Genomic DNA, 13,893 nt, shown 5'->3' on the forward strand with positions numbered 1-13,893 from the left:
ATCCATTTTCTTTAACTGGAATGCATCTAGAAATGGTAATTGTTACCGTTTGATCTTTTAACACCTCGTTGTCCGGGCGATTTTAAAATTTTATCATTCTCCTGTCTCATCTTTTCTCGTGCTCTTTTTCTTTCCCCATTTGCTAACTAGCGTACAAAGGAAACTTTTATACTTATTAAAAAAAATAAAATACTTTGTAATAACAACAAACTGTATTTGTTTACATAGAACTGTCATTTCTCCAGTATAGTGTGATTGTCTATCAATCAGTAGATAACGTCTCCACTGTGGAGACTTCGGGCGACAGGGTGTTAACATTTTAAATAGAAAATACGTTCATCAGGGGGACTGCAGAAAATACGTTAAAATTAAGGGAAACCCCTAGTTCATGGTATTGTCAGTACAGTCTATTTAGCCTGACGGTGGCTGGAATGAAAACTTGTTACTATGTGGATTATTATTTTCGCTTTGGAGTGATTTTACTACTTTATTTAGTCACATTAGAGTCGGTGCATACACTCTCAAATACGAGTTGTTTTAATGTTCTATGTTTACGATTGGTTTCAAAATAGTTTTACACCGTGGTAACTTGCATACCTGGATAAAAGTGTATGTGACTATTATGATTTCTAATGTTTTGTATTTTATATTCGGATTCCAACACAAATAATATTTTGGACTAATTTTGTGTAAGCTATTCTCATCTTTACCGTATTTGTTTGTGCAATGTCTGATGTTTTCAAAAATTATGAAAGTTACTCCAAAACTCCAAAGTTTTAAATAAGATGAGATAAGTTGATAAAAAAGTATCTTGCATTGAATATTGCTCGTAGATCAATAAATAAAAGAAGGAATTTAATTATTTTTCTACCGAAGTATATGATTAAATAAGTGAAAAAAGTTTGGTTGAACGTTTTTGTTAATCAGACTTTGTACTTTTATGTATTTTGCAATATAAAACAATTTTTAATGGTTGAATTCCCTCCAGAGAACTAACACTGTCAATGGAATTTTCAAATGATTTCTGTTACATTGTTGTTTTACTCGTGGCACCTGATTTCATTTCCATTTTCCCGCCCAAAACTCCAGCTTTATATGTATTAACCGTACCGGCCCTGCAGCTCTAATCGTGGACCTAATACGGCCATTGCGTCAAGCATTAAAACATTAAACAATTAGCTGTTGGCGCACTCACCGGTCAGGTCGATGCGGAAGAGCGGCACGTCGTTAAGGGCACTTGTGATATTGAGGCGCAGTTTGCGCGTCCGGGAGTCGTAGGCTTCGAGAAAAAAGTGCTGCGGCAGCCCGCCGTCGTACCCGGCGACACACTCCAGCTCCATCATGATGGGACCGCCACCGTTGTCGGCGGCTCCACTCCCCGAACCGGGCGCGGAACCATCGACGAAGAGGTGCTGCTGTTGCTGATGATGATGATGATGCTGCCCGGTGCCACCGGTGGAGTAGGACCCCGAGGAGTAGGGCGAAGGCCCCGATTGGTACCGTATCGCTTTCGATCTTAATTGCGATGCAATTGGCGACGGTGCAGTGGATGCCGTGGTGGTGCGATAATTATTTCCCCCTCGGCCACGCCGACCCTCGTCGATCGGGCGGTCACGTTGATTGCTGCCGACGCCGCCCGGGAGGCTATCGTTGCTGAAAGTTTCATCATCATCAAATGGGGTTCTATTTATTTCATTTGCTAGGTTTTCATTAAACCGTGGTTTTTCTTTTTCTCCCGTCCTTCGACCGAGCGAAGGCTCTCCGGCCGGGTGATGTTCTACTTACCGTGCGTCATCGCTGGCAGCGTACCGTCGGAGTCGATTGCCGCGCTGCTGGCCGGCCGGATCGTCCCCGGTGGCGGACGACGCTAGCACGGCCGCCGAACCGCCTTCCCCGAGCAGCACGGCCGTGGCCGTGTTAAGCAGATTCATCCGACTGTTTCGCTCCTCACTGTTGCTGCTGCTGCTGGGCGAGTTTCTGCTGGCGGGAGGAATTTTCCCACTCGCTCGTCGACGTTGCTGCTCCGGCACGAGCGGTGGAATCGCCTTTGATCCGCTCGCGAGCCCCTCCACCGGGTCGAGCCCCTCGTCCGCGGTCAGCCGGGCCAGGTCGGAGTCGCGGCCGGGCGGAAAACCACCACCGGCTGCGGTTCGGTTGAATGTCCGCCGGCCCGGCGTGGACGATGGATTTTTCTGATTAAATTTTGTTACATTCCGCCGGCCGGTGGCGGTGGCGGCGGTGTTGGTGGCGGTGCTGGGCACGTTCCGATCTTTAACGAATTGTGGCCCAACGTAATTAGTGTCCCGATAGTGCTGACCGGCCCGGCTGCCGGTCGGTTCGCCCGCGTAGTACGAGTAGGCGGAACCGGCTGACGCTGCAGAAGTCGTGTTTGGCGTGCCGTGCGGGCCGTGATTTCCCGGCGGCAGCAGGGTCGAGTACGGGCGCAGCGTGCAGTTGCGCAGCGGGGACGGTTTGGCTGGGGTGAAAAATTGAAGAAAACGGAACGAAATGTGAGACGCCATTTTTTTGTTTTGGTGCGCATTGACATTCGACGCCGGTACGAATTCTTTTCCGTCCCGGCGCAAATGGATCTCCACCCAATCTCATTAGGACGACGAGTGAGTCGATTCGTGGGTTTTTTTTGCTCGCCCTCGCTCTTGGATCAAGGCGGAACATTCTTCTTTCGGGGCGAAATCTGCGCTGTCAATCAACAGGATCTTGTTATACTAATGAAGAAACGTGACGAGGGACATTTCCGGAGATCTTCGACGGCCGTTCTTTGTTTGCCACTGCAGCCAGCGTTTTTGATTTGTTACAACAGTTAATTTGCAGAAACATTTCTGAGCAGACCGAGTCTACGGGTCTTATTTTAAGACTTAATTCGATTTGGGATTTCCAGCGTTGAAGTAACGAATTGTTTTCTGCCAACGGACTCGAGAAATGCAGTGCGGTAAATAAAAATGGTCATGTTTCTGCTTACCTGCCGGCACGACTTGGAACAGGCACGGTTCCTTCTGCTTCCCGATCGAGTTCTTCGCCCAGCAGGCCAGCGTACCGTACTCCCGTTCACTTTTCGGCGTGTACAGCAGCTCGTAGATGGTTTCTGCACGGAACGACAAACGAAAACAAAACACGAAACCACATAAATCCCGGGACCCGAATCGGAGCAACATTCAATCAACGATCGGTGACCGTTTCCACTGTGTGTGTGTTTTCTGGTGCGGATAGGGAAAATAATCCACATTGGGGCCGTTGTCTTGATCTCTCGACGACCCGGTCCGGTCCCGCCGGTATGTATGTGTGTGTGTGTGTGAGCCGAATCTTTGACGTGACTTACCCGAATTATCCTCGTCGGCATCGTAGCGCGACTGGGTGATACCCTCCGTCGAGTGGAACTCCTGCAGCAGGTTGAACTGGCCGCTGGCCACCTCGAACCGCTCGCCGCTGTTGGAAAAGTTCCAATCAAAGGACACGTCCAGCGGATCGGCCGCTACGTGACACGGCACCGGAACCGTTTCGTCCAGCGATGCACCGACGATCATGATGCTGCTTGATATGCAAACCGGCGCAACTGGGGGAAGGGAGAGAACGGTGTGGGAAAACTACAATGAAACTGAACTGACTGCGACTCCGAGCAACCAACAAGTGCGGTGCCAAACCGCAGTGAACAGTGTGTGTGTGTGTTGCACTCCGACACGGCACCAGTGCCGAAAAACCAGCGGTTTAATTTATTCATTTTTATTCATACTCTCATGCTTTGCGGCTTGGGACCCCGAATGAAATGGGGATGAACGTGAAGGCCAAGGGAGAGGGGGAAATTCGTAAGACCGAACGGACGACAAACTTACGAAAGGATTTAGAGGGCTTGCGGAAGGATAACAACGGACTAGTAATGTTTGTACAAGTCTTTCTTTTTTTTTCTCTCTCCCTCAAACACACCCAAGACTACGATGCAGAGTAAATGTAGGGCATGCCGGGCGTGGGTGGAACGGTGGGGTTGAAAACGCAACTCGACGCAGTGTGTTAAAGTGAATTTTACGATTATGAATAACACTCCGGCGGATAGGCGGGAAGGCTGCGCAGTAAGCTGTCCTTAGGGGGAAAATGGATGTTTCTTCCCGGAGGTTCTCTTGGGCGTTTTGGATTTGCGTAAAACCCCCAACGTCACCCTTTCTACCACCAAAGCTACCCCATAGCGGGGGGATGAAGGGCTGTTGCTTGCAAGACGAAGACGAAGTCATACCTCCACCGATTTTAGTTTCATTTGCTGTAAAAGGTTCTCGGAACCCGTTTTCTTTTTTAGTGCCCGAATGCGTTGTCACTGAGATAACAGGCGAAAGTAAAAAAAAACGACTCGGAGCGAGAGAGCGATACATTAAAAAAAGAAGAAGTTAAATATCCTTAAAAGAACAGAGTCATGTAATGTTGCGGTAAAGGCTCGGATGGAAAACTTTCCTTAAACCAGCTGGGAGGTAAGAAAAAAATAAAATCCAAGCAAGCCCAAACGCCCAGCTGCAGCAAAACACTTCACCAGAACAGGGCAAACTCCACTGACAGTCGCGCCTTCTGGTTGCGTTCTCTCCCCCCCCCCCCCCTCTCTTCCACCACCACCACCCCGACCTCCTCCTGGGGGACAATGACAATGGGCAATGATGTTGTTTTGGGTAAAAGGGCTCAAAATTAAAATTTTGCACCAGTTCACCCTGCTCCTCTCCCTCCCCTGCTCTCGCCACACTTCAAGGTAACATCCGGTCGGGGAGCCGGCATTCCGAGGAAGAAGCTGAGCGAAACCCCAAAAGTACAGGGACCGCGAACGCGGAAGTACGCTCCGAAACAGAATGTTTTACAATTAAAAGTGAAATTCGCGTCGTGGTTGATATTTATGGTGTTCGTGTACCCGGGGTTTGTGTTTTGTGCCGACGGAATGGCCGACTTGCCGTTGGTAGTGCTGCTCCAGCTGCTAATGGGCTGCCGTCGGGTGGGGGGTTTTGCCAGGCGGGGAGGGTGGGAATGTTCTCCGAAGGCCCAAACCTCCGGGCGGGATGGTGTGGTTTTTGTCGGTTTGGTTTAATTTTCTCAAAAGGAACTGGCACCGACCGTGTCGGTGCAGGGAGCCGTCCGAGGTTGCAGCTTGCCCGGACAAGTGGGAAATACTACACACACATACACACACACACACACCCGAGCTCGACTCTACCGGATGTGGTGCAACGTTAAAATGGCAGTTTCTGTTCCGTTTGCGCGTTCGTGAGTACGCGCTGTTTTGCGCTGGGTTGGCCACTCTTCTGTTCGGTCGTTGCATGCGACACCGTACTGAGCATTATGTGAATCAAAGTAATGACGTTAAAACTTATCAAGGAGACGGGTGTGAATTGTCTTAATAATTTGATAAGCAAATTAGAGGAATTAAGGGTGCCCCCGGTTAGCCTTGTAATGGATTTATTCCTCGTCGTTTTATGTGACTGCAACTCGTGCACGGGATGAGGTTTGTGTCCCGGTGACAAACGACTGTAAACGTCGTCACGCGACAATCAGCTTGGCGTCAAATTTTTCGCTTCGGAGTCTTGGCTCGAGTTGGAAAAGATGGAGTACTTAAAACGGAGACGTCCCACGGGACACGGGCAGCCATGTTTACTTCATTATGGCCGAGATAACTTTGGCCAAGGAAGCTCCAAGTTTCCAAGCTAAACAACACTCGATTGGCCCGTGCGGAGTATATATCATGCCCAATTTCGGGATCGGTAGCTAAAGTTGGTCCAGCGCAGGATACTCCTCGTCGTAAGGCGTAACCCATGGTCTAGCTAATTACTCTCACCGGAGTTGCGGATGCAGCCTAACTTTGTGTAGCTCAAGAGTGGACCGTGAGTATGTCTAAATGTGTGTGTGTGTATTTTTGTGGTTTCCCGAAGTGGCATGAACTTACGGTTTACTTCAATTCTTGAACAACTGCCGCAACAACACACTCACCAGGGCGAGCGAGGGCTTGAAGTTGAAGAAGTCCCGGGGCCCAGTGGGGTTTAGCAGGACTCTAACAAATGTACAAACTTTCCTACGCTTCCCTACGCGCTAGAGCCACTCGAGGACCGCACTCCCAGGACATGTGCAACCTGCAGAGAGCGAGTTAGTGCGACCTCTCAGACCTCTCTGCACGGGGTTCTGGCAAAACCCGAAGCCGAGGTTTTTACACTGCGATGGAAGTTTCCCCGGGACCAGCGACCCCGGGTGTCATCATCACGGCAACAGCTGGCAACTTTGGCAACGACGTGAGATGCCCCCATCAGCTGAAACTCGGTCGGTGGGGTTCAAAGGGCAACAAAGCGTTTCCCTTTCTTGTTTTTTTTAATTTAGTTATGATTGGTCGTACGCTGGGGAGTGTGTTTTCCGTCGTTATCCGTAACCCGGTGCGATTAGAAGTTGTTTACGAGCAATGAGAGGTTGGAAACGGTTATGCTTTTCTAGTAACATGTAAGAAGTTACAGTGCCGGATTGTCACCGACTCCACGTACGGTTGAGGGTGACCGAGTTCCGACGGCAACCGTAGTGACTGGCAACAATTTATAAACGTTACATTTTGTGCTACGTTACGCCGCACTTGACTGTTAAGGTGTGAGGGAACTCAGAAGTTTATCCATGAAATGTATGGACTAACGAAGCTTTATAATTTAAAGTTTCCTTTACACATTTTCAAACTTGGTTAGCATTAGGATCTAGGATCTAAAACTGTACATACACAACCAAGACAGTGACGTTATTCAAATTTAACTTTGATTTCGAACCGTACTTTCAACAAAGCCAAATAACTTTATCAAAAACATATACATTTCTTATGTTAAATAGATGCCGCAATTGGAAGTTTTGATTTGGTTGGATAATATTGTTCCAAACGTATACGACAATACATTTGATTATCATGGGCGAACAAAGTAATCAGGAAAAACAAAAGAAAATAAAACACACATTAAACCATCCAACACCGGGCACGTCGAAACAGTTTCGAAATAAAACCCGCACCCCTGCGTCGGCATCCAAGGGAAACTAAAGCTCCTTTGTGGCTTCCCAAAAGCCAGCCATGTCTGATGTTATTTCGTTCGCCGAGCGCTGGGCGGTTTGTCGGTGAAGTTGCCGAATGAAATGCGAACGGGTGTGTGTGTGTGGGTGGCATTAATTATTATTTCGTTATTAAGTTTTATAGCATGGCCCCGGTGGCCCCGGGGGCGAGTTCTTCTTGTCCCGCGCGGCAAACACGACACGCCTCGGATGTGGGTCGTGAGCATTGTCAGCTCATTAGTAGGAATGTTTTCCCGGCCGGCGCACTCGAACATCAGCGCGCTCGCAGAACGATACCGCTTGGTAGTGTGCACGAACCATCGACAGCATTTATCTTTATGGCAACTTGTCGCCGTGGCGAAATCAAAGTGCGCTCGGCGTCGGGCGGAGGTGGTTTTGTGAATTTGTCGCCCGTCTTTATCTGGAGACGTTAGACGTTACTATGGGTTGATTAGAGTAGTTTTATGCCACTTTTGGATGGTCGCCTTCAAAAACACCGCCTGTTAAAAAGGACATTCGGGCAACGGGAAGCTCTCGGCATGCAAAGGAAGACCGGAAAGAGTTAAAAACAAAATGGATACGATGAATAGGTGGCGAATGGTACGTATCACATTCACGAGGTATATGGTAGCCCATTTTAATTTGGTTCTTTCAGGAACGTTGCGCCAGACGTGGCCACCTTTGATGTCTGGCGCTGACGCTCTGCCCAATTGAGACGCTTTCATTCCCATTTCCCCGTATTGTGACAGTTTTTCACATCAATTTACGACTATGGGCAAACTTTTCCGCAAGCGCCGCACGGAAGGCAAGTAGTAAACCGGCTCGCAAAACTGGCTTCCACAGGGACGGGGACCCTGGTCCGAATGACTTTGATCTGCCGTTTGATGTGCCGGCCCGGAGACAGTGCCGGCTGTTTTAATTAGTATATTAAACCCGGCCCCCCTCCGGCCACCCGGCTGCAATCAATAGCCCCTCCAAACAAGGGTGGAGGGTAAAACTTTGTATCGTACCGGCGCGCCCAAGGCGGATGCGTCTGTCTCATGTCCCGTTTTGGGAGCTTATTAGATGCCTCTTGAATGGCTCCCCATTTTCTCGGGTACAGTGGAAAATTTGCAAAAGTTCACCCTTCCCCTCCCCGTCCCACCATCTCCCTCTCCCCTTCCGATCGGATCAAAACTGGAAAACATATCCATGCCAACGATCGGCGTGATGCTGCCTGTTCTCCTATGGGCGCTGTTTTGGCTTTCTTTGGAAACCGTAGACCCTCGTGGCCGGCACGAATCCTTTCACAGTAATGACGGGGTTTCCGAAGTGACAGGGCAAACGTGTGTGTGTGTGTGTCGCTGCGCGCTGAAGGATTTCGTTGGGTTTGTTGTTCGTTGTTTTTTAATTTTTTTTTACGTTCGGTCTAGGAAGAAAAGCTACAGCTGAAAGTTCCCGTTTTTCCGAGAAGACGATCCGGAGATAGCAATCTGCTGAATGGGAAAATGGGTGAACACCACCCGGCATTGTGAACTATCCCATCCCGGTTGCCTTCAGCGTACGGCTCATCAGCGCCAGAACAAACCGACTCAATGGGAAGCTGTCACTTTTCCCTCTTTATCATTCCTCGCCATCAGCCGAGCTCATTCTGTGCGTTTGTGTGTGTGTGTGTGTGTGTTGATACCGAACGCTTTTCCTTTCGAAACGAAGCGTGCAACAAAGTGTGCCTCATTACAGGCGTGTAATGATTATGGCAATTGCCACACCGACTGATACGGCACGCGCACGACTGTTGATGTGCAGCGCCCGAAAGGCTTTACATTTTCCTCCGGACGAACTTGCGGCGGTTTTTATGCCCGCCCAGGGAGAGAGAGGGAGAGAAAACGAGAGTGCTGCCGCTTTTCTTGCCCTGGAAAACTCGACGTCAAACGTGCGATACACGATGGGTGGATTAAGCTTTATTTTCTTCGCCTCAGCGGTACTTACAGTGGATCTTGAGGGCGACCGGTTCGCTCTGGGTTTCCCCGCGGTCGTTAGCGGCGGCGCAGGCATAGCTGCCGGAATCGAACCGGCCGACGTGCTGCAGCACCAGCGAGCGGGTTGAGATGATGACTCCCGAAGTAACGTTCTGCGTCACCGGTTGGCCCTGAGATTGGGCGCGATAGGGAAGCGGCCGAGAGTGCGATTTTCAGGTAAGCACCGGCAGTTGGGTTCATGATTACAGCAGTGTATTGAGGTGATGAGTATGTACCAACGGGGTCGTCACGTTCCATATCGATGGTTTTTGAAGTTTGACACGATGTGGAGTCGATGTAGCGAAGGAAGGATGAATTCACGCCCGGATTTGATGAGGCGTGCACGAATTTAATTATTCCAGTACGATTGAGAGAGAAAGAATAGGGAAGAAATGTTTCGTTAGTAAATGTGAAAATTGGCGGATCTTACGATAGGTGCAATTGTGGAAAATGATCTGACTTACGAACAACAGTGTTTAATTTTTTATCGTCATCAATTTCGATACCCTTTAGGTAGCTCCGTTAATTGATCAACTATTTTAAAGCTTTTGTATTTCCTATAAGTTTCCCTTTTTCGGCTATTAAAAATGTCTACTCCTACAAGGGAATGAATGCTAGAAGTTAAAACTATTTGCACATAATTTGAAAGTAAAAGTTTGTTTGCCAAAGATGCTCCGATGCATGCTGGGAGCATAGGGGCTTAGGAACTCCCGAGGCGAATGTTTTCCTGATCAATTAGTCTATGGTATGCTCTTTCAATAAACATTTTCGGACGAAATGAAAACATGTTATCAAAACCCTCCTACTTCACCTCACATTATGCACTTTGACGTTTGGCTGCATCTCAATTAGACCATGTTCAATCTGTTGAGCCTGTAACCGTCTAGAGTTTCATTTCCGAAGACTTCAACTTGCACACATGAACAACTTTTAGTCCTGGTTATTGTAAACCAAAGGCAAGTTTTATCAAATGAAGCAAAAAGGGCCAATTAATTTAGCTAAGAGGAACATATTCCCTTTCTGCAATATTGATCAAATAAAAACCAATAAATTAGCTCCAACCTGAGTTGTTACGTCGGAAGAATCTGCACTCAGTTTGTTTCCAGAATCCGTATATAGCAAGACACATTTCAAGGGGAAAATACACACATATATCGTTGATTTTCAATTCAATCGTCATGTAAATTCATTCAACATGAACTACATTTACTTCAAAATTGAAGTGCACTTTCAATTCGAAAAATAATCTGAGCCACCAGAACACAAGCAACTTTCTTAAACACCTTGTCAAGACAAGCTTAATTGTGCTCCTTTCGCTCGTGCTGTTGCGGAACCCGGACAGGAAACGCACATTTCACCCTTTTCCGATAAACGTTTGATCAGCGCCGCAATCATCATAATCATTGCCGGGTGAATCGTTAGCTTGGGAGCAAACAGGGCAAAGTGAATGAACCAATCCCAATCCCCCGACCATACCAAAACCGGATCCGGAAGTCCGTCCGGGCAACAGCAACAGAAACAGCAGCAGCCGGGCAATAATAATCACGCGCTTCCGGGGCTCGACGTGGGCCGAAGCGTTGGACGCAGGTCCCGGGGTCGAGAAAATTTACGTGCCAGCGCTCCGGCTCCGTGCGCGGGGTTCTCGAGAAAAGGGGAGGAGGGCACATTTATTTGCATATTTTAATGAATGAATGATGATTTTAATTTGTGAAATTGTGCTTTTGGTCGGCTTTACACGAGCCAGCAACATCAAACGAAAGTGTGCGGGGATTAGACGGATATTAGTGTCCCGGGGCGGGGCGGGAAAGCTAGTTGGACGGTGGAGCAAAGGGCCAAAATGGTACCCTGGTCTCCGGCAGCGCGGGTGGGAGCGATAGGATTTGTGGTTTCAGATTTGATCAGACTACCGAAGCGTCTACAGCGGCAGCGGAAGGACGCCAAAGGGACGGGTGTTTCGGAGGAGCGGATGGCTGGGCAGTAAAGTCATTTGTGGGATAAAGTGCCCGGCACAACTCGTAGCCACTCCAGGCGGGCTCGGGTAAGTAGGGGTTCCTTCAGGGGAAAGACCAGATTACGGCAATTGTTTGAGATATTTTATTTACGGTTTGCTTGCTCGGAAGCCCTTGCATCTCGACTCGACCTCCCGCCACGCACCGGACCATAGTTATTACGATCGGAACTCCACGGTGCGGTCGGAACCATCTGGCCATTTGCCGCAAGGACAACCCGTGTTCTGCAAAACCCTGGCACCCTCCGAGGCGGGTTTGCTGCGAAAGCGATAAGCCCGTCGATATTGGTTCTTAATGTCGGAACTGGAATCCTCCTTAACAAAATTGGTTTTGCAGTTGGGCCGTCGGTGTTTAGGATGCAAATTAAAACCCAAGTGCCGGCCTCGCAAGTGCGGAGTGGAGCGAAAGTTTACCGGCCTCGGAAGTGCGCTCGGTTAAGGAATAACTTTAATTAGATTTTCAATATAATTATCCGGCGATGCTGGCTGGCGTTTCGTTTTGGAGCAACTTCTTTCTTCTCTTGCCTCGTGGTACGTGGTGAAAATGGAGCATTCGGTTACAAAGGGTGCGAAACAGCGGGCTTTTGCGATCATGTTTCTACATTGTCTTGCCATGCGGCGGCGGGTGAGGGGTGTGGTGCGGTTTTGGCACATTTTCGTTGGGAAAAGAACGAACTCGTATTTATTGGATTTTTAATTGGAAATCCTTTCCATCGGTGGCGGAACGCGATGCTGTTTTCGGTTATCGGAATGAGGATTTTACGGTCTAAATTTCTTGGTGCTCGGTTTGTTCCTTTTCTTATCGAACAACGCAAAAATATCAAGCCGAAGAAATAGCCCATTTCAAACTTCGGAGAAATTGGCAACTTCATATCCATAAGCAATACAACTCTTTATCGTCCGCCGCTCGCAAACGATCGGAGACGGAGAAAATCGTAATCAGTTCCAGCTTTTCGCTTGTCGGGACGCGCTTCAGCGAGGAAATTTCATTGAGTTTTCTCCACTTTGCGTCGAGTGCTGGACCCATTATACACCTGGTCATTTCCAGCTCCCGTGCCAGGCGCGCAAACAAAGCAATCTTTATCAGCGGAATAAATCTTTAAGAGATTTTCATCTCACGGCGAGGCACGACTTCCGCCCTTACCCTCGTGCAGGCTCCCGCTGCCAGGCCTTTTGATTATTCTCGGCAGTGTCGTCGTTTGAAGGAAGGAAACCACCGGATTCATGACTCCATGCGGTGGCAGACGGCGGAAGCGAAAATCTCCACCGAAGCCCGGCTGATGGAGTTCCGCGCTTGTTCCGCGCTTGTTTGCTACTTTCGTCGAGTGGCAAAAGGAGGAGAAGAAAGCAGCCGCACCTTACGGCACCGCTTCCGGTTGCTGCCGGTCGGACCGGGTCGGAAGAGGAAACATATTAAAATCCCATTAAATTCACATCGAGAAAATATGATGCCATTATGTTTCGCGGAGCAATTTATCTCTCTTAAGCTGATTTCATTCAATTTCAATTTGATCCTCAACGCACGACGACGTCGGCGGAAGCGAGACCCACCCTGGGAGAATCACGGGCCACGGGTTTTGCGGCAAGCCGAAGAAAGCGGGCGCGTCTGACGGGCTTTGGCGTGCTCGGCCTGACTTTGGCAGGCGAAAACCGTTCGCGAAAAAAATAACGTGACGCACCGTGAACGTCAAACGACCGAAAAGGGATCGACTGGCGGGGTGGTTGCTTTCGAGGGAAGCGTCGGCGGGGGACAATGAAGGGGTTTTTTCATTCCCTGCCTTTTTTTTTTACTTTCTTTCTGATGTACGCTTCGCAGCAAGCGGGAAGGCATTTCCTTTCTTCCTAATCTTAACTGAGTTATATAAATGGAAATTCTTAACCATTTTCCGCTAAGCGACGCAGCGGCTGACAAACGACAAACCGGGCGAAAGTGGGCCACCGTCCAATCCCTTCCGTGCAGGGGAAAGTTGGGGCTGTGAGGGGGGATAAAATTAAATGAATTATCTATCCATCCCGCCAACCGACGGACGCGCGCTTTCAGGCTCTCGCACTTTCCGATAAATCTTCGTACCGCGCGCTCCTACCTTCCTACCGACCGACGGCTTAGACCCGACCCAGTTAATCTGTGTGTCAACCGTGCTGGCGCCCGTCAGCGTCCGATACTTACATCGTGTGACCATGTAATGCGATGCTCCCTCGGATTTGCCTTAATGTGACACTCGAAGTAGACGTCGTCACCCTCCTTGATGTCGGCGGGATTAAGCGTTGATCCCAGCGACAGCGTCACTTGCGGTGGATCTGCTCGGTGGGTGAAAGCACGCGTACAGGGAGAAAGCAAAAGACGAGAGCGAAACGTTGAATTAGTCCCACTGTGCCACAGCCGCCGGACGGTTACGGTGGCGTCATCTGGAAGCTTGGTCGGAAGCTACTGAAAGAGATTTTGAGATCTTTTTTTTCCCCCTACGTGGGATGCTTTCGTGTGACGTGGCGCTGGTCTCCCGCTTCTGCATGGATGATTTGATTCATTCCTCGCAGCAAGCGTGTGACCTTTGACCGTGGGATCGGATAAAATCAGATCACCAGCGTTAAGGTTTTCCGTGGCGCGCCTTGTCGGAGTCGGTGGTTGAGTACGATGTGTGGCGTGGATTGTTTCGGTGCTACTTACACAGGACATTCATGATGACCGAGTCCTCGAGGGCGGAGTTTTGCAGCCGGGGATTGGAGCCTTCACACTTGAGGATGGTACCGTCGTCGTCCGGATGCGGGCGAAAGCTCAGCACGGACGACACCATCGAGCTGTTGTTGATGGTTTTTATCTGAAGAGTACAATAAATTACAGGT

The 13,893-nt window shown here is 49.1% G+C and overlaps 1 protein-coding gene across 1 annotated transcript in view; it reads right to left on the minus strand.

The window, feature by feature from the left end:
- Positions 1 to 13,893, minus strand: part of LOC131272672 (uncharacterized) — an 88,810-nt gene that overhangs the window by 16,490 nt on the left and 58,427 nt on the right. Inside the window, exons 8-14 of the mRNA XM_058274498.1 lie at positions 13,718 to 13,868; positions 13,220 to 13,350; positions 9,016 to 9,175; positions 3,338 to 3,571; positions 2,981 to 3,103; positions 1,786 to 2,476; positions 1,196 to 1,653 (exon numbers count right to left, since the gene is read on the minus strand). Of these exons, the coding sequence (XP_058130481.1) occupies positions 1,196 to 1,653; positions 1,786 to 2,476; positions 2,981 to 3,103; positions 3,338 to 3,571; positions 9,016 to 9,175; positions 13,220 to 13,350; positions 13,718 to 13,868 (1,948 nt within the window). The remainder of the gene's footprint in view (positions 1 to 1,195; positions 1,654 to 1,785; positions 2,477 to 2,980; positions 3,104 to 3,337; positions 3,572 to 9,015; positions 9,176 to 13,219; positions 13,351 to 13,717; positions 13,869 to 13,893) is intronic.

This window comes from Anopheles coustani, chromosome 3 (genome assembly GCF_943734705.1).
Source record: "Anopheles coustani chromosome 3, idAnoCousDA_361_x.2, whole genome shotgun sequence".
Lineage (NCBI taxonomy): Eukaryota > Metazoa > Arthropoda > Insecta > Diptera > Culicidae > Anopheles > Anopheles coustani.